The 25,694-nt window shown below is 38.4% G+C and overlaps 1 protein-coding gene across 1 annotated transcript; it reads left to right on the forward strand.

Annotated features, from left to right (window-relative positions):
- Positions 1 to 24,175: 24,175 nt before the first annotated feature.
- LOC309851630 (olfactory receptor 1D2-like) lies at positions 24,176 to 25,147 on the forward strand (the record flags this gene model as incomplete). The annotated part of the gene is made up of 1 exon (XM_082707215.1): positions 24,176 to 25,147. The coding sequence occupies one exon, from the start codon at positions 24,176 to 24,178 to the stop codon at positions 25,145 to 25,147; it is 972 nt and encodes a 323-aa protein (XP_082563341.1).
- Between the last annotated feature and the right edge of the window lie 547 nt (positions 25,148 to 25,694).

The raw sequence follows: 25,694 nt of genomic DNA on the forward strand, positions 1-25,694 counted from the left end.
GGCGTTGGGGGGCTGGACAAGCCTGGTTGTGGGTATTATGGAGAACATGTATTGCATGGAGCACTTGGTGTGGTGGATAAACAATGAATCTTGGAACACTGAAAAAATTAAATTAAATTTTTTAAAAAAGAGCAAAAAAAAAAAAATAGGTCTCCCTATCATCTAGGAGTAAAACTTACAAGTTTCAGCAACAAAGAGAAAATCCTAAAAGCAGCTGAGGATAAGAGGTCTGTAACATACAATGGTAGAAATATTAGATTGACAGCAGAACTATCCACAGAGGCCTAGCAGGCCAGAAAGGACTGGCATGATATATTCAGAGCACTAAATGAGAAAAATATGCGGTCAAGAATACTATATCCAGCTAGGCTGTCATTGAAAATAGAAGGAGAGATAAAAACTTTCAGGACAAACAAAAACTAAAAGAATTTGCAAACACCAAACCAGCCCTACAGGAAATAGAGAAAGGGGTCCTCTAACCAAAAAGAGAGATGAAAAATAAGAGAAAAGAAATGAATAAAGACAATATACAGTAATAGTCACCTTACAGGCAATACAATGGCACTAAGTTCATATCTTCAATAGTAACCCTGAATGTAAATGGGCTAAATGCCCCAATCAAAAGACACAGTGTATCAGAATGGATAAAAAAACAATAAGACCCATCAATATGCTGTCTGCAAGAAACTCATTTTAGACCCAAACATAGCTCCAAATTTAAAGCGAGGGGGTGAGAAAAAATTTACTATGCTAATAGATATCAAAAGAAAACCAGGGTGGCAATCCTTAGAGCAGATAAATTGGATTTTAAGCCAAAGACTGTAATAAGAGATGAGGAAGGACACTATATTATACTTAAAGGGTCTGTCCGACAAGAAGATCAAACAATTTTAAATACCTATGCCCCTAACGTGGGAGCAGCCAGTTATATAAACCAATTAACAGCAAAATCAAAGAAACACGTTGGCAATAATACAATAGTAGGGGACTTTAACAACCCCCTCACTGAAATGGACAGATCATCTAAGCAAAAGATAAACAAGGAAATAAAGGCTTTAAATGACATGCTGGACCAGATGGACATCACAGATATATTCAAAAAATTCCATCCCAAAGAAACAGAATACACATTCTTCTCTAGTGCACATAGAACATTCACCAGAATAGATCACATCCTGAGTCACAAATCAGGTCTCAACTGGTACCAAAAGACTGGGATCATTCCCTGCATATTTTCAGGCCACAGGGCTTTGAAACTCAAACTCAACCACAGGAGAGAAGTTGTAAAGAACTCAAATACATGGAGGCTAAAGAGCATCTTACTAAAGAATAAATGGGCCAGGAAATTAATGGAATACATGGATACAGGAATACATGGATACAAATGAAAATGAAAACACAACTGTTCAAAACCTTTGGGACACAGCAAAGGCAGTCCTGAGAGGAAAGTATATAGCAGTACAAGCCTTTCTCAAGAAACAAGAAAAGTGTCAACTACACAACCTAACGCTACACCTAAAGGAGGTGGAGAAAGAATAGCAAAGAAATCATAAGCCCAGCAGGAGAAGAGAAATAATAAAGATCAGAGTAGAAATCAATGAAATAGAAACCAAAAGAACAGAGCAGATCAACGAAACTAGGAGGTGGTTCTTTGAAGGAATTAAGAGGATTGAAATCCCCCTGGTCAGACTTAGCAAAAAAAAAAAAGAGAAAGGGCCCAAATTAATAAAATCATGAATGAAAGAGGAAAGATCCCAACCAACACCAAAGAAATAAAAAGCAATTATAAGAACACATTATGAGCAACTATACACCAGCAAATCTGAAAGAAATGGATGCATTCCCAGAGACATATAAACTATCAAATCTGAACCAGGAAGAAATAGAAAACCTGAAAGACCCATAACCAGTGAGGAGATTGAAGCAGTCAGCAGTCATCAAAAATCTCCCAACAGACAAGATCCCAGGACCAGATGGCTTCCCAGGGGAATTCTACCAAGCATTTAAATAAGAATTCTATTCTCCTGAAATGGTTCCAAAAAATAGAAAAGGAAGGGAAACTTCAAAACTCATTTTATGAGGCCAGCATTACCTTGATTCCAAAACCAGACAAAGACAACACCAAAAAGAATTACAGACCAATATCCTTGATGAGCATGGATGCAAAAATTCTCTCCAAAATAGGATCCAACAGTACATTAAAAGAATTATTCACCACAAACAAAAGGGAATTATTCCTGTGCTGCAAGTTTGGTTCAACATCCACAAATCAATCAATATGATACAACACATTAATAAAAGAAAGAATAAGAACCATATGATACTCTCAATAGCTGCTGGAAAAGCATTTGACAACTTACTGCATCGTTTCTTGATCAAAACTCTTCACAGTGTGGGAATTGGGGGTACATATCTCAATATCATAAAAGTCATCTATGAAAAACCTGCAGCAAATATCATCCTCAATGGGGAAAAACTGAGAGATATTCCCCTAAGGTCAGGAACACGCCAGAGCTATCAACTATCACCACTGCTATTCAACATAGTACTAGAGGTCCTAGCCTCAGCAGTCAGACAACAAAAAGAAATTAAAGACATCCAAATCAGCAAAGAAGAAGTCAAACTCTCACTCTTTGCAGATGATATGATACTTTAAAGATTTTTATTTATTTATTTGACAGACAGAGATTACAAGTAGTCAGAGAGAGAGGAAGGAAAGCAGGCTCCCCACTGAGCAGAGAGCCTGAGATGGGGCTCGAACCCAGGACCCCGGGATCATGACCTGAGCCCAATGCAGAGGTCTTAACCCACTGAGCCACCACCCAGGTGCACGGATATGATACTTTATGTGGAAAACCCAGAAGTCTCCACCTGAAAACTGCTAGAACTCATACAGGAATTCATTAAAGTGTCAGGATATAAAATCAATACACAGAAATCAGTTGCATTTCTATACATCAACAAGACAGAAGAAAGAAATTAAGGAATCGATCCCATTTACAGTTGCACCCAAAACCATAAGATACCTAGGAATAGGAGGGACAAGATGGCGGGGGAGTAGGAGGAAGCGCCTTTTCAGCCGGTACCCCAAAGTGAGCTGATTACCTACCAAAGAACTCCGATCACCCATGAAATCAGCCTGAGATCAGAATTATACACATCTGGATCTCTGCAGGGGCAGAAGACGCCAGTGGGCAGGTAAAGCGGAGTGGGAACAGCGGACTGATATCGGAAGATAAACAAAAGGGGGAGGGAGCCACCAGAGCAACCGGTTGTAAAGTAATACCCCAATACGAGCGAGAGTGCCCTGCATCTGGGGACCAGCATTAACTTGGAGACTGGTTGAAAGCACTCCAAAAGAGCAAAGGATTGTGGGGGGAAATTGTGGCGGCTAGGGACAGGGGCTTAAGTCCCCGGTCCCCGACAGCCTCCCCGGCGCTGAGGCAGAGAGAGTGCGACAGAGAAACCAGCTCTTGGTCCCTAAGCCGCCAGCGCCCCCGAAAATGCGTGGGTTCTAGCTCCTGTGAGGGGATGGGAGCCACAGTTGGCAGAACGCGCGAGCCCTACCACAAAGCTTGAGATACGGGCGCATGTCCCTCATGCTCCCCCGAGTTACAAAGGCCTGACTGGCGCTCTTTGACCCGCGCCATTGTTTCAAAGCCTAAGCTGCAGGCCCCAAACTCTCCCCTGACAGAGGTGCGCAAAAGCCCAGCCTGGTGCTTACGGACTTGCGCCCCATTCTCAGTGCCTGAGACGCACGCGAGACCCATAGCTGCCTCTGAAAGAGGTGCACGCAAGCCGGGCACTCCCAGCCCTGGCCAGTGGCAAAATTTCAGTGTGCGATTGCTGCTTGGAACCTCTCTGGCAGTCGGGAGCTCCCAGACAGCTGACACTGCCTTGGCTTTGGGTACAAGCAAAAGATCCTGCACCCCCAGGGTCTGCAACTTGGAACCTGCTCTGCCAGCGGCCAAGGGGGAACTTATTTAGGCTCTGCACCCAGACTGAGGCTTCTCTCTGAGAGGGTGCGGTTTGTTTTCCTCTAAAACTACAAAAACCGTCAAAGGCGGTCAAGGTGAGAGAAAAAAAAGTGGACAAGCATAAAAATCGCCAGAGAACAAAGGCCTGCAGAAAAAACCAGTTTCCTCAGAGCCCACCCCCTTGAGGGGGGCGGGAGGACTTAACTCAGGAAACATCTTGACTGACAACCCACGTGGCAGGCCCCTCCCCCAGAAAACAAACCAAGGAAGAAAAAAAAAAGGACTACAAGAGAACAACCACTACTTCATAGGAAAATTTAGTATTGTTCACTCGTTCCCACTATTCCGGTTCTTTTTTTTTTTTTTTTTTTTACACATAGGTAATTTTTTTAACCTATTTACCATCACAGCGAGCTGTACAGTACATCAAATTCCATAATACCTTTCTAACCTGAACTTTTTGATACATACACCTATGTTTTTCTTTTGCATTTTTATTTTTTGAATTCCTTTTTTAAATTTTAGTTTAGTTTAGTCTAGTTTATTCCTTTTTATTTTTATCCTCTAATATTCATATAGAGTTAAACTTCAAAGGAATTCCCTTTCCCCAATCAATACTACCCCTATAGGTAAACCAATTTTTAATCCCCTTTATCTTAGGAAAGTTGAGTCCTTTAACAAAGATATCAAGATACATCCAGGAAGAATCAAAACAACCTTCCTCACACACACTGAGAATTTATAAGAACTCTCCCACCAGTGTTTCTGTGTTTTTTTGTGTTTGTCCTGATAGCATATAAATTTTACACTTGGGGTTAATTTTGACGAGGTTCTTTCTTTATTTGCATATATATTTTTTTTTCTCTTGTCATATACTTGTATCAGTCTTTTTATCTCTTTTTGTTTATCTACTTCATAAATCTTACCTTGGGGCCCATCTGGGCTGAACCTTCTTTTTCATCTTCCCTTTCTTTCCTGTCTCTCTCTTGCTCTCTCTCTCTTTTTTTTTTTTTTTTACTTCTTTTCTTTTCTTTTTCTTTTTCTTTTTCTTTTCTTTTGTCTCTCATTTGGGTGGGGAATCCTGATTGCTCAGAAGTGTTCCAGGGTGCACCTTGACTGCACCACAGTTGATACATCCAGCTACATCTGTTCAGTCATCTCCCACCAAAATGACTAGGAGGAGGAATGCCCAACAGAAGAAAAATACAGAGGATGGACCTTCTGCAACAGAGCTAACAGCTATCAACATAGACAATATGTTGGAAAGAGAATTTAGGTGAAAAATTATCCAGGCAATAGCTAGGTTGGAGAAAGCCATGGATGACCAAAAGGAATTGATTAGGGCCGAACTGAAAGCGACCAGACAGGATGTTCACAACGTTAGGGCAGAGCTTAAAGCTACCAGGGAGGAGGTTCACAATGCTCTCAATGAGTTCCAATCTAATCTAAACTCTCTCAAAGCTAGGGTAACTGAGACAGAAGATAGAATTAGTGATCTGGAAGACAAACAGATAGAGAGAAAGGATCAAGAGGAAGCCTGGAACAAACAGCTTAGAAACCACGAAAACAGAATCAGGGAAATAAATGATGCCATAAAGCGTTCCAACGTCAGAATGATTGGAATTCCTGAAGGGGAGGAGAAAGAAGGAAGTCTAGAAGATATAGTGGAACAAGTCCTTCATGAAAATTTTCCCAATCTCACGAATGGAACCAGCGTTCATGTACTAGAGGCTGAACGGTCTCCACCCAAGATTATACATTCCAAAAAAACATCACGACACCTGATAGTAAAATTGAGGAATTATAATTGTAGGTATAATCTCTTGAAAGCCACCAGGGCAAAGAGGCTCCTTACTTACAGAGGGAAGCCCATCAGAATAACGTCAGACCTGTCCACAGAGACCTGGCAAGCCAGAAGAGGCTGGCAAGATACATTCAGGGCACTAAATGAGAAGAACATGCAGCCAAGAATACTTTATCCAGCAAGACTGACATTCAAAATGGATGGAGAGATAAAGAGTTTTCAAGGCTTAAAAGACTATGCAACCACCAAGCCAACACTGCAAGAAATATTAAGGGGGGTTCTATAAAAGAAGAAAAATCCCAAGAATAGCATTGAACAGAAATATAGAGAGAGTCTACAGAAAGAAAGACTTCAAAGATAACTCGATGTCAATTAAAACGTATCTATCAATAATCACTCTCAATGTGAATGACCTAAATGCACCCATAAAACAGCACAGGGTTGCAGATTGGATAAAACGACAGGACCCATCCATATGTTGTCTACAAGAGACCCATTTTGAACCTAAAGATACACCCAGACTGAACGTGAAGGGATGGAGAAGCATCTTTCATGCCAGTGGGCCTCAAAAAGGCTGGGGTAGGGATTCTCATATCAGATAAATTAAACTTCAAACTAAAGACTGTAGTCAGAGATACAGAAGGACACTACATAATCCTTAAAGGGACTATCCACCAAAATGATCTAACAATCATAAATATCTGCACCCAATATGGGAGCAGCCAATTGCTTAAGAAAACTGTTAATCAAGATAAAGAGTCATATTGATATGAATACACAAATCGTAGGAGATCTTAACATGATTCTCTCAGAAATAGACAGATCATCAAAGCAGAAAACCAATAAAGAAACAAGAGCATTGAATGACACATTGGACCAGATGGACCTCATAGATATATACAGAACATTCCACCCTAAAACAACAGAATACTCATTCTTCTCAAGTGCCCACGGAACCTTCTCCAGAATAGACCACATACTGGGTCACAAATCAGGACTCAACCGATACCAAAAGACTGAGATTATTCCCTGCATATTCTCAGATCACAATGCTTTGAAACTGGAGCTCAATCACAAGGAAAAGTTCAGAAGGAACTCAAAAACCTGGAAGCTAAAGACCACCTTGCTTAAGAATGCTTGAACCAACCAGGAGATCAAAGAAGAACTGAAACAATTCATGGAAACCAATGAGAATGAAGACACTTCAGTCCAAAACCTATGGGATACAGCAAAGGGGGTCCTCAAAGGGAAATACATAGCCATCCAAGCCTCCCTCAAAAAAATTGAAAAATCCAGAATACACCAGCTGTCTCTACACCTTAAAGAACTGGAGAATCAACAACAAATCAAACCAACTCCACACATAAGAAGGGAAATCATCAAGATTAGAGCTGAGATCAATGAGGTAGAAACCAGAGATACAATAGAAGGTATCAATGAAACTAGAAGCTAGTTTTTTGAAAGAATCAATAAGATCGATTGGCCACACTAATCCAAAAGAAAAGAGAGAAAGCCCAAATTCATAAAATTATGAATGAAAAGGGAGAGATCAGAACGAACACCAAGGAAGTAGAAACAATCATCAGAAGTTATAATCAACAGTTATATGCCAATAAGCTTAGCAACCTAGATGAAATGGATGCATTCCTGGAAAAATATAAACTCCCAAAATTGAACCAGAAAGAAATCGACAACCTGAATAGACCGATATCTAGTAATGAGATTGAAGCAGTGATCAAAAACCTCCCAAAAAACAAGAGCCCAGGACCTGATGGATTCCCTGGGGAATTCTACCAAACCTTCAAAGGAGAAATAACACCTATTCTCCTGAAGTTGTTTCAAAAAATTGAAGCAGAAGGAAAACTTCCAGACTCTTTCTATGAAGCCAGCATTACCCTGATCCCCAAACCAGGCAAAGACCCTACCAAAAAGGAGAATTTCAGACCAATATCACTGATGAATATGGATGCTAAGATTCCCAACAAGATCCTAGCCAACAGGATCCAACAGCACATTAAAAAGATTATCCACCATGACCAGGAGGGATTCAGTGGTGGGCTACAATGATGGTTCAACATTTGCAAATCAATCAATGTGATACAACAAATCAATAAGAGAAGAGAGAAGAACCACATGGTCCTCTCAATTGATGAAGAAAAAGCATTTGACAAAATCCAGCATCTGTTCCTGATTAAAACGCTTCAAAGTATAGGGATAGAGGGAACATTCCTAAACCTCATCAAATCTATCTATGAAAGACCCACAGCCAATATCATCCTCATTGGGAAAAGCTTGCAGCCTTCCCGTTGAGATCAGGAACAAGACAAGGATGCCCACTTTCACCACTCTTGTTCAACATAGTATTAGAAGTCCTAGCAACAGCAATCAGACAACAAAGAGAAATAAAAGATATCCAAATTGGTAATGAAGAAGTCAAACTCTCTCTCTTTGCAGATGACATGATTCTTTATATGTAAAACCCAAAAGACTCCACCCCCAAACTACTAGGACTCATACAGCAATTCAGCAACGTGCAGGATACAAAGTCAATGTGCAGAAATCCATGGCTTTCTTATACACTAACAATGAAAATACAGAAAGGGAAATTAGAGAATTGATTCCATTTACTATAGCACCAAGAACCATAAGATACCTGGGAATAAACCTAACCAAAGAGGTAAAGGATCTGTACTCGAGGAACTACAGAACACTCATGAAAGAAATTGAAGAAGACACAAAAAGATGGAAAGCCATTCCATGCTCTTGGATCAGAAGAATAAACATTGTTAAAATGTCTATACTGCCTAGAGCAATCTATACTTTTATTGCCATTCTGATCAAAATTCCACTGGCATTCTTCAAAGAGCTGGAGCAAATAATCCTAAAATTTGTATGGAATCAGAAGAGACCCCGAGTCGCTAAGGAAATGTTGAAAAACAAAAATAAAGCTTAGGGCTTCACATTACCTGATTTCAAGCCTTATTACAAAGCTGTGATCACCAAGACAGCATGGTACTGGCATAAAAACAGACACATAGACCAGTGGAACAGAGTAGAGAGCCCAGATATGGACCCTCGAGTCTATGGTCAATTAATCTTTGACAAAACAGGAAAAAATATACAGTGGAAAAAAGACAGTCTCTTCAATAAATGATGCTGGGAAAACTGGACAGCTATATGTAGAAGAATGAAACTCGACCATTGTCTTACACCGTACACAAAGATAAACTCAAAATGGATAAAAGATCTCAACGTGAGACAAGAATCCATCAGAATCCTAGAGGAGAACATAGGCAGTAATCTCTTTCACATCAGCCACAGCAACTTCTTTCAAGATATGTCTCCAAAGGCAAAGGAAACAAAAGCGAAAATAAACTTTTGGGACTTCATTAACATCAAAAGCTTCTACACAGCAAAGGAAACAGTCAACAAAACAAAGAGGCAACCCACAGAATGGGAGAAGATATTTGCAAATGACAATACAGACAAAAGGTTGATTGCCAGGATCTATAATGAACTCCTCAAACTCAACACACACGAAACAGGCAAACATATCAAAAAATGGGAAGAAGATATGAACAGACACTTCTCCCATCAAGACATACAAATGGCTATCAGGCTATCAAACACATGAAAAAATGTTCATCATCATTAGCCCTCGGGGAGATTCAAATTAAATCCCCATTGATATATCACCTTACACCATTTAGAATGGCCCAAATTAACAAAACAGGAAACAACATGTGTTGGAGAGGATGTGGAGAAAGGGGAACCCTCTTCCACTGTTGGTGGGAATGCAAGTTGGTGCAGCCTCTTTGGAGAACAGTGTGGAGATTCCTCAAGAAATTAAAAATAGAACTTCCTTATGACCCTGCAATTGCATTACTGAATATTTACCCCAAAGATACAGATGTCATGAAAAGAAGGACCATCTGTACCCCAATGTTTATAGCAGCAATGGCCACGGTCGCCAAACTATGGAAAGAACCAAGATGCCCTTCAACAGACGAATGGAAAAGGAAGATGTGGTCCATATACACTATGGAGTATTATGCCTCCATCAGAAAGGATGAATACCCAACTTTTGTAGCAACATGTATTGGACTGGAAGAGATTATGTTGAGTGAAATAAGTCAAGCAGAGAGAGTCAGTTATCATATGGTCTCACTTATTTGTGGAGCATAACAAATAGCATGGAGGACATGGGGAGTTAGAGAGGAGAAGGGAGTTGGGGTAAATTGGAAGGGGAGGTGAATCATGAGAAACTATGGACTCTGAAAAACAATCTGAGGGGTTTGAAGTGGTGGGGGTGTGGGAGGTTGGGGTACCAGGTGGTGGGTATTATAGAGAGCACAGATTGCATGGAGCACTGGGTGTGGTGAAAAAATAATGAATACTGTTTTTCTGAAAATAAATAAATTGAAAAAAAAATTTTTAAAAGATACCTAGGAATAAACCTAATCAAAGAGGCAAAGAATCTCTTCACAGAAAACTATAAAGTACTCTTTAAAGAAACTGAGGAAGATACAAAGAAATGTTCCATGCTCATGGATTGGAAGAACAAATATTCTGAAAATATCTATGCTACCTAGAATAATCTACACATTGAATGCAATCCCTATCAAAATACCATCAACTTTTTGCAAAGAAATGGAAAAAATAATCCTAAAATTTCTATGGAACCAGAAAAGATCCTAATAGCCAAAGCAATGTTGAAAAAGAAAACCAAAGTTGGCAGCATCACAATTCCAGACTTAAAGCTCTTTGCAAAGCTGTAATCATCAAGACAGTATGGTACTAGCACAAAAACAGACACATAAATCAATGGAACAGAATAGAGAGCCCAGAAATGGACCCTCAACTCTATGGCCAACTAATCTTTGACAAAGCAGAATTCTAATGGAAAAAAGACAGTGTCTTCAACAAATGGTGTTGGGAAAATTGGAAGCCACATGCAGAAGAATGAAACTGGACCTTTTCCTTACACGACACACAAAAATAGACTCAAAATGGATGAAAGACCTAAATGTGGGACTGGAATCCATCAAAATCCTTGAGGAGAACACAAGCAGCAATCTCCCTGACCTCAGCCACAGCAACTTCTTTTTAGAACCATTGCCAAAGGCAAGGGAAGCAAGGGCAAAAATAAACTATTGGGACTTCATCACAATAAAAAATTCTTGCACAGCAAAGGAAACAGCCAACAAAACTAAAAGAGAACTCACAGAATGGGAGAAGATATTTGTAAGTGACATATCAGACAAAGGGCTAGTATACAAAGTCTATAAAGAACTTATCAAACTCACCACCCATGGAATACATAACCCCATCAAGAAAATGGCAGAAAACCTGAACAGGCATTTCGGCAAAGAAGACATCCAAATGGCCAATAGACACATGAAAAAGGGCTCCACACCACTCGGCATCAGGGAAATACAAATCAAAACCACAGTGAGATACCACCTCACACTAGTCTAAAATGGCTAAAATAACAAGTCAGGAAATGACAAATGTTGGCAAGGATGTGGAGAAAGGGGAGCCCTCCTACACTGTTGGTGGGAATGCAAAATGGTATAGCCACTCTGGAAGACAGTATGGGGGCTTCTCAAAAAGTTGAAAATAGAGCTCTCCTACAACCCAGCAATCATACTACTGGGTATTTACCCTAAAGATACAAATGTAATGATCCAAAGGGGTACATGCACCCCAATATTTATATCAGAAATATCAAACTATGGAAAGAGCCATTATCCATAGTTCATGGATAATGAAGATGTGATACACACACACACACACATGCACTCGCGCACACCATGGAATATTATGGAGCCATCAAAAAATGAAATCTTGTCATTCACAGCAATGTGGATGGAACTAGAAGGTATTATGCTAAACAAAATAAGTCAATCAGAGAAAGACAATTTTTATATGTTCTCTCTGATATGAGGAATTTGAGAGGCAGGGTGGGGGATCATAAGGGGAAGGAAGTGAAAAAAAAATGAAACTAGATGGGACCAGGGAGAAAGTCAAACCATAAGAGACTCTTAATATCAGGAAATAAACTCGGGGTCGCTGGGGGGTGGGGGAGAGGGATGGGGTGGCTGGGTTATAAACACTGGGGAGGGTATGTGCTATGGTGAGTGCTATGAATTGTGTAAGACTGATCATTCACAGACCTGTCCCTGAAGCAAATAATACATTATATGTTAATAAAATTTTTTAAAAAAAGAAAAAGAAAAGAGTATACTTGTTGTGATGAGCACTGGGTGTTATACATAAGTGCTAAATCACTGAATTCTACCCCTGAAACCAACAACAACAATAAAAAGCCATTGATGTTTTCTTATTACTTAGTGGTAGTAAGATTATACATCACAGATGAAGAAATTTTGGTTCTAACAAGTTTAGACATGCGGTTTTTTATGGAGCTGAAGCCCAAGGCAACTGATGTATATGATTTTATCTATTATTTTTTAAAATTTTCATTTAAAAAATGAAATTACCCAAGTGGAAATATTAGTATTTATCAGATTTGCCTAAATAAAATGTGTAGTCTGTTTAAAATAAAATAAAATAAAAACCATGTAAAGGGTGAATTCCAAGGATATGTTATATTTTAAATAACTGTTAGTGGCCATAGTCCTTGTTAAAATTAAAGCCAGGAAGTTACTGCTAATTCCCTCCCCAAAACTGTAAGGAATCACCTGTGACCTGTTCTGTGAAACTAGATGGCATTCTGTGCTTCAATCGTATTTTTGGAGAACATTTTGAGTTTAATGTAGAATCACCTGCTTACTGGGATTCATGTGCAGGGATGATTTCAGTCTATCCTAGAAACCATACTTTCCAGGTACTTAAATTTAAAGTAAAAATTTATCTAATTAACTGTCCAATACTCTCTCCTACTTCATGGACAGACATGTATCTGCCACTGGTTAAATAAATTTTCACCAAATTTTTAGTTCTACCTTTAACTTAAATATGTTACCCTTTCATATTTATATTTTTGTATGTGAATGCATTTGTAACAACACAGTTTACATATCTGTCATAATTATACCCTTTAAGGGGTGTCAATACACCCTCACACCACAGTATTTTGTTTGTTTGTTTGTTTGTTTGTTTGAATATTTTATTTCTTTATTTGACAGAGAGAGATACAGTGAGAGAGGGAACACAAGTAGGGGGAGGGGAAGAGGGAGAAGAAGCCTCCCCAAGGAGCAGGGAGCCTGATGCGGGCTTGATCCCAGGACCCAGCAGAAGGATAACAAGTGAGGATAACAAGGATAACAAGTGAGCCCCCCAGATGCTCCAACACACCACGGTTTTGTCAAAGACTGCCCCACTATATGTTTGAGGATAAATTTAAATTTTTGAATATTAAAAAATATCATTTCAGCAAGCATTAAATTTTTCACATAATTTACTCTCCTAGTTTACATTCTTAAAAAGGAATACACCCACACATACATATGAACAGTTTTAAAGCTCATGTTCTATACTGCCAATTTGTCATCAAAATACAACTGTTTATCCACAGTCTCACCAATAATGTTTCACTATTGTATTCATTTTAGTAGTTTAGTAAAATGTAATACTATAACTATTGCTATGGATGATTATTTTCTGTAAGTATTGAAATCTAAGAAATATTTAGTAAAAGTCAAGAAACACATAAGAATAAATCTAGCAAAAGATGTGGAAGATCTCTACTCTGAAGATTATACCACATTATTATTTGTTTAAAGTAAACAAGTATCTGTTAGCCATCTGTGTGTCTTTTTCAAAAAATTAACTACTCACGTCTTTTACCTAGATTATTTGGTTTTGGGCTGTGTAGTTTTATAAGTTCCTTATTGTTTTGGATACTAACCCTTTATCAGATATGTCATCTACAAATATCATCTGCCTTTCAGTTTTGTTGATTGTTTACTTTGCTGCATAGAAGCTTTTATGTTGACAAAGTCCCAATAGTTAATTTTTTCTTTTGTTTCCCTTGCTCAGGAGACCTGTTTAGTAAGAAGTTGCTACAGCCAGTGTCAAAAAGGCTGCTGCCTGTGTTCTCCTCTAGGATTTTGATGGATTCCTATCTCACATTGAGGTCTTATGAACAAGTGGGTTTCAGAGGGGCAAGGAAGAGAGGCAAAACAAGAAACAGATTATTAACTATAGAGAACAAACTGAGGGACTGGAAGGGAGGTGGGGGCGTTAAATAGGTAATGGATATTAAGGTACTTGTGGTGATGAGCACTGGGTGTTTTATGTAAGTGATGAATCACTAAATTCTATACCTGAAACTAATATTATACTGTATGTTAATGGATTAGAACTTAAATAAAAATTTGGGGAAAGAAAAATATAATTTTAAAAATTACCCAAAAAATAAAGTGAACTTTAAAAAAAAAAAAAAAAAAAGGAAAAATACACCATGTTCAAGATTTAGTTGGATATCCACACTCACGGCGGAAAAAAAAATGTATCTTGACCTCTACCTCACCAAATATCATAATCAATTCTAGATTAAAAACACATCTAAGTGTTAAAGTTAAAACAATAAATCATTTAACATAAAGTATAAGGTACTCAAGAGTCCAGTGTAGCTGCATTATTCATAACAGCCAAAATTGGAAACTACTAATACTCATCAAGGTAGAATGGATCTCTCCTAATGGCAGAGTCATAAAATAGAACATTAGACAGCAATGCACGATCTACAACACATAGAGCAGTATGGGTAAACTTCACATATATAATGCTAACTGGAAGAAACAAACACAAAAGTGTACAAACTATGTTCTTTCATTTATGTAAAGTGCATATATGGGTTAAACTCAATTATAGTATTAAGAGTGATTAGTCTTGCAGGAACGGTGACTGAGGAGGACATGAGGAGTGCAAAGTGCTAACAATGTGCTTTTTATTTGAGTTCTGGTTATTTGCATTTTGTCAGTTTGTCAAAATTCCCACCAAAATTTTCAGGCTTGGTTTTAGCTTATAAACACCTTTGGTTTTTGGTCTGTGTCAGATTATCATATTTTCAGATGCCTTTCATCTGTTGGTTCTTGCTTTTAGTATCTTATTTCCTTGTGTGTCTGCTTCTTTTTGAGTTTGTGCTTAATATTGTGTTTAAATATTATTGAAAGTAATCATTTGAAGATTGGGCTAACATCATTTTCCTCTAAATTTGATTTTTCTCAATTGTTTTTATTTAGTATTTGGGGTCATAGCAATCTCAAATCATCCTAATTCAAATTTAGTGTTTCAGATTTTCCAGTCCTCTAATCACTCAAAGCCCGGCAGGAGTATGTGTGTGAAGTCTTCTTTAATTTTGGTTTATTCTTACTCCTAGGAAACCTTTTAAGATGCTGCCCAATATGGAGTTAGTTTACTTTTGTAAAAAAGACCAATTTCCCAAGAAACTTTCTAACAGATACTGATGTTGGAGCAATTATCCAGGTTCATCTCAACAAGCTGTCTTGGGATTGCTTCCCCAAGGCCTCTACAAAAGTAATAAATAGGCCTGATGTGCTCCAGTACATCCCCTTTCTTCATGAACCTGAGATCCAAGCATCAGTTCTCAGACGCCACATTCTCATCAGGGCATCCACTTCTTCCATACTGTCTCTTCTTTACAAGAACTGAAGATCCAGGCACCAATACCCTCCTTTTCACTTTAGCCAATAGGACAAATTGCCAAGTGTTCTCAGAAAGCAATGCATTAGGGTCCTTTATGCCTTGATTGGATTTATAGCCTATGTAAGAGGAAACAAGGCAGCAGAACCAGGCAACTCTGAGAGCAGCAAAGGACAGTGGGTAAGGTGTGCACATGACAGACTTCATTCTCTCTCCCTTTTACCCTTTATTATCTTCTTTCTTCACTTTTCATCTCTCACACAAACATACAAACTTTAATGGCCTTCATATAATCTAATCCCTTAATATTTGAAGGTAATTGGCATCCCCTCCCATCTTTTTAGCACTCTACAGTTTTTAAAGTGCTGTCACATACTCTGTTCTCAAATCTGCAAGAAAGGCTTCATGGGTGGGATGAAGTGGCTTGGGGAGGCTCCGTGCCCTCCTCTTCTTCCTGCAACCAGGGAGCAACACAGGAGGTACCAAAGGACACTTTTCCAACATCAAGTTTGGAACACTTTTCCACACCACTCCTACACTCTCTGCCCCCACTGCAGAGGGCTTTGTGTCTCTAAGCCAATCTGACCACACAAATGCTCAGAACCCATTGAGTCTTGCAGACTCAGAACAGCATTTCCGCACAGTGAGAATCACCAGGTGGCTGCTAAAAAGGACTTGGTTCTCAAAACAGAATCAGTATTTCCAGAAGGGGGCCAAAAAATCAGCTTTTTGTTTTAAAGTATCACAGGTGTTTCTCTGCACAGTGAAGCATGGGAGACACCTGCCTTGAGGGTTAGAAAAGCAAAGATATCAAGCCCTCTGGGTGTTCTCTGTCTTTCCCCAGCCCTCTTGCCTGCTTCCTTTTTTCCCACTTGTGAGGCAGATGTCCCAGAGGGCCCTGAATCTAGACAAATGGGCTATGGAAGGAAGTAGTTTCTGATGAGGTCTAAGGAGGTGTAAGACCTTTGTCTCCATGACAGAAACAGAGACGGTAGCCAGTGTGCTCAGGGTTGTGGTCACTCAGGGAGTTACCATTATACTCATTTTCATTCTGAGGCCTGGAGTAGCCTCTGGAATTAGCCCATCAGTTCCCCCCAATATTAGCCAACTGTTCCTCTAAGAGGCAAGCAGTCTTCTACTAGCCTCAAGTTTCCAGGTTTTTACTTTCTCCCAGTTCTAGACTAACAAAGTAAACACATGGTTTGGAACTCCTGGTCAAAGCCTCATCCCTGCCACCAAATCACTCTATGACCTTGGACAGAGTTCTTCAACCAAAACCCTCCCTTAAGTATGGGTAAAATAAATTATCTCATTCATGGTGTTGAACATAGGTGAATTATATGGTGACAAGTGTGGGAAGCTATATATATACAAAGTATAGAGTCTGTGCTAAGAGTTACTCCCATTTTCATTTAAATGCCAAAGAGGTATCACATGATTACTGGAATCTTGGAGTTTGGAATCTTAGAGTTAAAAGAGATCTTAACCACAACCTACTTCCACTAAATGCTTGTTTGACCTCTGAAATGACCACTCAGTGGTCACAGAGATAAGGTTTGAATGCCTTCTGTGATAGGGAATCCACTTCCCCACCATCCCCTTTCATTCGCAGAGTATTAACTCTTCTGTGAGATAGCCTGGCTCTTCTCCTTGTCTCCATTTTACTCCCTAGCTGCTGACTTGGACAGATCATACCCACGTATGGGAAGCCCATGATAGTAGGTTCGGTCACTCATCTCTCCCCATGTACACAGCACCAAGGTACCAGCCACAAGTGAGTCTGCATCTGGGTCACTCTCTGCAGACACAGGTAGGCAGAGCCAGTCTGGGGATGGAAAAGAGACTTGGGCCCCTGATGCCTCTTTTCCTGAGAGCAGGGTTTCCTGCTAGAAAAGGTGGGAGATAATCAGAAATAATCAGAAAAAAAGGACTCCCTTTACAGTCACTCCCATTTAGGTTGTAGAACATTTCAGTTCTCAATACATCCTTTCAGGTAGGTATTGTCTTATTCAAGTATGGCAAAATCATTAGGACATGGACTTTGCAGGAAGAAGAAGAAGACTCTTATTCTGATTCTATCAGCTCCTGGTTAAGCAACTTGGTAAATCATTAACCTAAGTCTTGGTTGCCTGATCAAGAAATTGGAATATTAGAGTCAACTTGTGATATTGTGTGAACTAAATACAAGATTTTAATAGATATAAAACACATTGTCTAACCTTTCAATAAGAGGTAGTTGTTTGTTCAGAAAAACAGTTGTATGTGTTAAGCTAGGACTTGGACCTAAACTGCTGACTCAAAATGTCCTCCCTCCACTCCACCACCCACTCTGGATATGTGGGGAGTGAACTTTGTGAAGATAACAAACCTGTTCATCTGCTAAATGCTGGGCCTTCTACCCTTCCCCCAAACTGGAGCTCCAAGTTACTCTAATCTCCCCGGTTACTCATTGTCCACACATTTGCAGTTCTTTGTCTGGCTGCCTTCAAATTCATCATATTCCAGATGGAAATTCCAGAACAGGCCTACTTCCCCCACACACACTGGCTAATTTTTCTGATGACTGCATTTTATCTGTAGTATAGCTAATTCATTTAAGCTTTTGGGCTGATCACTGTACTCCATTCATCCTGTACACATGCAATGATTAATATTCTATATATAGTTCAGTTCCAACTTCATATGTTGATCCTCTGCTGTTTCTGATGCTGTGCAAGGTCCTGGGGTACAATAATGAAAATGCTACTGTCCCTGTTCTTGAGGCACTCTCAGTATTGTGAAGAACAGACATTGAAGGACAGAAAAACTATAAAAGTGTACAAAGCCCAAGAAATAATACTGTTTCCTACATGTCTTATGTCTTTTTATGCCTCTATTTCTCCCTTAACTGATTTCTTTTCCATTAAGTGAATAATTTCTAATGTAGCATTTTAGTTTCTTTAATGATTTTGAAACTATATTCTTTGAGGGTTGGGTTGCTCTAGGATCTCCTATATACATCTTAAAATGGGAGAAGCAGCTTCAGATCTATTGTAGCTTAATTTCAGTGGTGTATATACAAACATGGTTTTTATGTAGATCTATTCCCTTTCCCTCTTTTTCTACTATTATATGATATAACATCTAATAATTTACAAGCCCAACAAAATATTGTTATAATTATTACTTTACTCTCTGTAGTCATTTCCTTAGTCAGTACAGGTTTGATCCCACTGACATCCTTTGTGGTGCTATTGACAATATATTACACATATATTATAGATCCATAGGTTCAACAATATATCATACACATATTATTTTCTATACTTGGTCTGTAAATCAGTTAAGGCAAGAAAGGAGAAAATAAGCATTTACACTGTATTTTATATTTACATAATTGCCTTTCACTGTTCCTTGTTTTCTGTGTGCATATGAATTACAAGTGGGGTCATTTATACTTTCAGTTCAAAAAAACTCCTTCAGTATTTTCTGTGAGGCAGGACTGCTAGGAACAAATTCTCAGTTTTGTTTTCCTGAGAAATATTTTATATGCTGCCCTCATTTTGAAAAGTAGCTTCACTAGACATGAAATTCTTGTTTGATGGGCTTTTTGGTTTTTTGGTTTTGTTTCATACTTTAAATATGTTATCCCTCTGCCTTCTGGCCCCCATTGTGTCTGCTAAGTGATCTATTAATGTTATTAGGGTTTCCATATAAATAGTTATTAGTTTCTTTTTTTTATTGTGTTATGTTAGTCACCATAAAATACATTACTAGTTTTTGATGCAGTGTTCCAAGATTCATTGTTTACGTACCTCACCCAGTTATTGGTTTCTTGCTGTTTTCAGGATTTCTTCCAGTATTCACTTTTTAGCCCTTTTATGATGATGTGTCTGTTTGTGGAATTCTCTCTGTTTGCTGAGCCTCTAGATGTGTAAGTATTTTTCAATAAATTTGGGACATTCTCAGTAATTATTTCTTCAAATATTTTCTGCGCCTCTTTCTTTCTCTCTTTCAATCTCTCTCTCTCTCTCTCTCTCTCTCTCTCTCTCTTCTTTCCAGTACTCTACTACATATGTATTTGTGTGCTTAAAGATGTCCCACATTTCTCTGAGGCTCTCTTCATTTTTCTTCATTTTCTCTTTTTTCAGTTTGTATAATATATAACAATCTATCTACAGGATTACTAATTCTTCTGCCAGTTCAAAGTCACTTTTGACCCCCTCCAGGGAACTTTTTGTTTTAATTATTATACTTAGAAACTCACCATTTCTATGCGGTTATATTTTTAAATTCCTTCCTCTTACTGCTAGTTTTGATTTGATAGGCATTGTCATAATACTTTCTTTTACTTCTTTAAACACGTTTTCCTTTTTTTATGAAAATTTTTTTTGAGGCTTATAAACTTTATTTTCTTTCCAATTTTTTTTCATTTTTTAAGTTTTTATTTTAATTCCAGGTAATAAACGTGTTATATTAGTTTCAAGTGTCTGATGTAGTGATTCAACAATTGTATACATTAGTGCTCATCTCGACAAGTGTACTCCTTAATCCCCTCATCTATTTCACCTCCCCTCTGGTAACCATCAGTTTGTTCTCTATAGTTAACAGTCTGTCTCCTGATTTTCTCTTTCTCTATCTCTTTCTTTCCCTTTACTCATCTGTTCTTTCTTAAATCCCATATATGACTGAAATCATATGGTATTTGTCTTTCTCTGACTGACTTATTTTACTTAGCATTATACTCTCTAGCTCCATCCATGGAATGATTTCATTCTTTTTATGGATGACATGTATATACATATATAATACATATATAATGTATGTGTATATATATTCTTTTTTATAGACTGCTTCCATACCTTGGCTACTGTAAATAATGTTGTGATAAACATGGGGGTACAAGTATCTCTTTGTATTAGTGTTCTTATATTCTTTGGGTAAATATCCAGTAGTGCAATTGTTGGATCATATGGTAGCTCCATTTTTAGCTTCTTGAGGAACCTCCATACTGCTTTCCTCAGTGGCTGCACCAGTTTGTACTCCTCCCAACTGTGCAAGAGGGTTCCTTTTCCTCCACATCCTTACCAACAGCTGTTGTTTCTTGTGCTTTTTTTTTTCGTGATTCTGACAGATGTGAGGTGATATCTCATTGCATTTTTTTTCCTCATTGTAGTTTTGACTTGTATTTCCTTGATGATGAGTGATGTTGAACATTTTTTCATGTCTGTTGGCCATCTTGGCTTCTTCTTTAGAGAAATGTCTGTTCATCTCTTCTGCCCGTTTTTAAATTGGATTATTTGTTTTGGGGGTGTTGAGTTTTATAAGTACTATGAACATACTTTTAATGTCTTCTTTGAAGTGTTTTTCTGTTAAGGCTGTCCTTTCATCACTCTCACAGATGGTTTCTCTTGCCTGCTTTTTATCCAGCTGTATGGGTCATATTTTCTTGTTTATTTTCATGATATAAAAATTTGTTGGAAAAATGGACATTTTCAATAATACATTGCTGCAACTCTGGGTACTGAGCCTCCCTTCTGGGTCTTGTTATTGTTACTTATTTATTTGTTTAGTGTTGGCTGAATTATTTTATTGCAGTCAGTTTTATCCCCACAGTGGTAAGCCTCTGGTGTTGCTCCTCAGGGCAGCACAGCCATAGGTATGCCTACAGTCATTGTGAGCTGACCATAGAATTGGTAAGGCTCCTCCTCTCTTCCCTTCATAACACCCAGCTGTTAAACACCACTGCTTGGCAGTTGATTTTTCTATGATTTTCAGCAATTACCTGGGGCATAAATTGCTCTACCATGTATCCTATCAAATTGTGACTCCATGGAAGGAATAGTATTTTAACTCAATGCTTAATATCTCTTCTATCTCTGGGAAGGTTCCTCCCAGCTGTCTTTTTACTCCGTTTTCTATGACACAGTAAGGATCCTACAGCCTAGGCTATATCAGTATCAGATCCACGAATCTCCTCCCAATTGCCTTTCTCCAGTTCTTGAGAGCAACTTTGGGCTTGAATTTATCTGTGCTTTATTGCAAATAAACTCAGTTCTTGGGAGAAGAAATTAAGAGCTATTTTTTAGGGCTGCTTCTAAACCCAAGCAAATCTCTAAGCCATGACTCTGGAGCTGGAGGTGAGGAAATTAGCAATCTTCTCTTTGAGTGACCCCACAATACTTAGACACTGAGCACTCCACACCAAGGTAGAGCCTCCATTCCAGAAGTGGAAGCTAAGCAGAAAAAGGACCCACCTTTCAACTATACTTGTCTAGGGTTTAGCCTCAGCAACAGGTAGCTGAGGGCATGATTAGGAGCACCAATGATCTGCTCTCATGGGAAGAATGTTCTTCTGCTGGTATAAAGACCTGTGTTCTGAGATGTGGTAGTCTGGAGTGGAGTCTACACATCACTGAGATAGGAGGGAAAGAGGTAGTTATGGTTCAAAATGCCACAGCCTCCAGTGTTTTCCACTGAATTTTCAAAATTTTTCTTGAATAGATGTTTCTTCATTTGCTCTTCACCTTTCGAATCATTTCCAGAAGTTTTAAATTATCATTTTTCTATATTTCTACCAATTTTAGTGTAGAATGGATACTGGAGCATCTCACACTGTCATGCTGGAAGAAAATTTCTTCTTCCATTTTAAATTGTATTTATTTTGTTTTTCACGCAAAAGCAAGACTTCCTGAAGTGAAGTAGTCTTTTTAGGTAGAGGCACTATTTCCCTGCCATTGATGTAATGAATCATTTTTATAAGTTTCTCTTTTTTCATAAAAGAAAAAGTCTTCTGCATAAGAGGACCATTCACCTGATTGCTTAGAATGATACCTTACTTTTAGACTCTTTAGTTCATTAAATGACTATTATTTTGTATATCTGTTCATTTTCAGAGAGGTAAGTTAGATTTCCTAGAGGTTTGGGGTGGTGAAGGGTAATGGATTAGTGCTTCCCAATATGAAATACTAATGAATATCTACTATAGTATTAATTTCAAGAAGTATAGGAAAACTAAAATAATGAAAGAGTGGAATAAATTAGAGGAGAAATAAATTTTAGATTGGAAAAGACCCTTAATTTCAACTGGAGAAGCACCAATGAAAAAAGACTGGGAAAACTTTAAAGATTAAAGAAAAAAAATGTGCAGGTAATGCAAGAAGAAAAATCTCTAAGCCTTCAACTGTACTGATTTCTTTTAGTGCTTTAAACACAGGACCTTTCCCACCTCAGGGACTTTGCACATACAGCTCTCTTCCTGCAATGTTCTTTGCCCAGTGCTTGACAAGACAGAATTCTTTTGTCTTTCATGCCTCAACTAAAAAGACATCAAAATGTTAGCAGTGGTTATCTATCTCCACATGGTAGGATTCGGTGTAATTTATTTCTATTTCTCTATTTTTTATTTTTAAAATCTTTACTCCTTAAACATTATGTTTTCAAGTGGTTAAAAGATGCAATAGATATTTTAGTCTTTGCTATCTTTGAAATTTGCTTAGTAAGATAAAAACATTGATTTAACTTCTCTCCCAAATAATAGACAGTTGTCCCAGTGACATTAATTGCATGGTGCAACTTTTTCTGCTAATTTAAAGTTTTATCACAATAATCCACTTAATACTACATGCACTTGGCTCTGTTTCTAAAGTTTCTATCAAGCTCTAGTGATCTTTCGTTCTACCATTAGCACATGCTGTTTCAGAGTCCCGGCTATGTGACAAAGCAGTGACTCCTTACTGTTTTTCCACATTTGCTTAGCTTATTTTCATGCTTATTTGTAAGATGACATTTAGGTTATCTTTTATTTATTAAAAACCATGTTAGAATTTTACGTTTCGGTGCATTTAATTTAAGATTACTTCAAGGGAATATGCACCATTACAACCAATTTATCTTTCTGTTTGGTATCATTGTGTATCTATCATTAAATTTGTACATGGTGCCTCACTAGAGATTTTGAAGGTCCTGCCTGACTCCTGCTAACATTTTAATGCATGGATCTGTTTGTTGATAGTGTGGATGTGACTGTTTCACATTATGTTCTATCCTATTTCTGATTAGTGTTTACATGTAAGAACAATAGGCAATGATTCTTAACTTCTCACTGCAGACAAGCTCCTTGTGTTAAGAATATTACTACTTAATTTTATCCTTGCCTATTTTCACATGAAGAAATGGACTATTGAAGGTCTCAAGTAATTTACCAGACAACTCACTGGTGGCAACACTCAGACTGGAATTCAAGGGTTCTGACAATACGACCTTAATAACTGAGAGTGCCATGAGTGTAAGGTCCGTGTACTGTATAAGTGTCCAGTTTCATGAAAACCCTTTTTATTCCTAATGGCATATCAGTTGATTATCTTAGATTTCCCAGATAAATTTTCATTTCAGCAAATAATTTTTCCTTCTCCTTTCCAATACTTTTACTTTGTATTCTTTGTGTAATACAAAGAATACATATACTATCATAGCAAACATAGTAATCTTTAAGCATTATAAGAGTATTTAAGAGGATAGGATTTCATATATGACATTGACATAATCCCTAGAATATTGAGAATGCCAAACTAGAAGTTCCTTGAATGATTAAGGTGCATAAAGATTTTTTTATGTTCTGTTTTAGTGTCTGTTATTTCTTTCTTATTTTAAAAGAAAGTATAAAATTGAGCCTATTTTAATGATACTTTTACAAAACTGAGGTATTTTTAATGCTAAGAAAACCATTGATTTTGCTTATCTGAATATCCTTGTTCAATAGAGGACACTTAGCAGACATTTGATGGTACTGATGTTGCAGAGAGTTGGGGAAATGGATGAAGGCAACCAGACAGGAGTCTCTGAATTCCAACTCCTGGGGATCTCAGACAGTCCTGAGCAGCAGCGGGTCCTGTTCTGGATGTTCCTGTCCATGTATCTGGTCACAGTGGTGGGAAATGTGCTCATCATCCTGGCGATTGGCTCTGACTCCCACCTGCACAGTCCCATGTACTTCTTCCTGGCCAACCTCTCCTTCACTGACCTATTCTTTGTCACAAATACAATTCCCAAGATGTTGGCTAATCTTCAGTCCCAGAGCAAAGCCATCTCCTATGCAGGGTGCCTAACACAGCTCTACTTCTTGGTCTCCCTGGTGACACTGGACAACCTCATCCTGGCCACAATGGCATATGACCGCTATGTAGCCATCTGCCGCCCCCTCCACTATGTCACAGCCATGAGCCCTGGGATCTGTATTTTGCTCCTCATCTTATGTTGGGTACTTTCTGCCCTCTATGGCCTCACCCTCACTCTCCTCATGACCAGGGTGACATTCTGTGCATCCCGGAAGATCCACTACATTTTCTGTGAGATGTATGTTTTGCTGAGGCTGGCCTGTTCCAACACCCAGACCATTCACATAGTGTTGATTACCACAGGCATCTTTATCTTCCTTACCCCTTTTGGGTTCATGATCATGTCTTACATCCGTATTGTCAGAGCCATCCTCCGAATACCCTCAGCCTCTAGCAAGTACAAAGCCTTCTCCACTTGTGCTTCCCATTTGGCTGTGGTCTCCCTCTTTTATGGGACACTTTGTATGGTATATCTGCAGCCCCTCCAAACCTACTCCATGAAGGACTCAGTAGCCACAGTAATGTATGCTGTGGTGACACCCATGATGAACCCTTTCATCTACAGCCTGAGAAACAAGGACATGCATGGGGCTCTGGGAAGACTGCTCTCAGGGAAAGCCTTCCAGAGGTTAACATGAGGTAATTTTGAACACTGAAGTGGAAACTGAGAATTTCCTTCACCATGTGCAAAGCATTATCCTATGGGTAATACAAGAGGGATTAGGACAAAGCTCCAGCTCAGAATGAATTTATGTATCTGTGGTAAAGGAAAGACATGTATACATAACCCAAAGTCCCCCAGTCTCAAAAAAACTTGGAAATAAATAAAGCCACACTAACACTAATACCAGAATTTTGTAGGATAAGATCCTTCATCTTATGTGACCACAGTACCACATTGCCACCATGCTCTGGAATCCATGCAATGGAGTAAACTCACCAACTAAAATATACACAATGTCTGAATGGATAAAATAAATGTATACAACTATATGCTATCTACAAGACATACCACTTGAGATTTGAGAACACAATGGCCTTGAAGTGAAAGGATGGGGATAAAATATTCCACATTATATGTAGCTTAACCATACGTGGCTGTGTTTATATCAGACAAACAGGACTTTAGGTCAAAAAACTCACCAAAGACAGAAGAGGACATTCTTAAATGATTTTAAGTCAATT

This window comes from Mustela nivalis (assembly GCF_964662115.1).
Source record: "Mustela nivalis genome assembly, chromosome: 17".
Classification (NCBI taxonomy): domain Eukaryota; kingdom Metazoa; phylum Chordata; class Mammalia; order Carnivora; family Mustelidae; genus Mustela; species Mustela nivalis.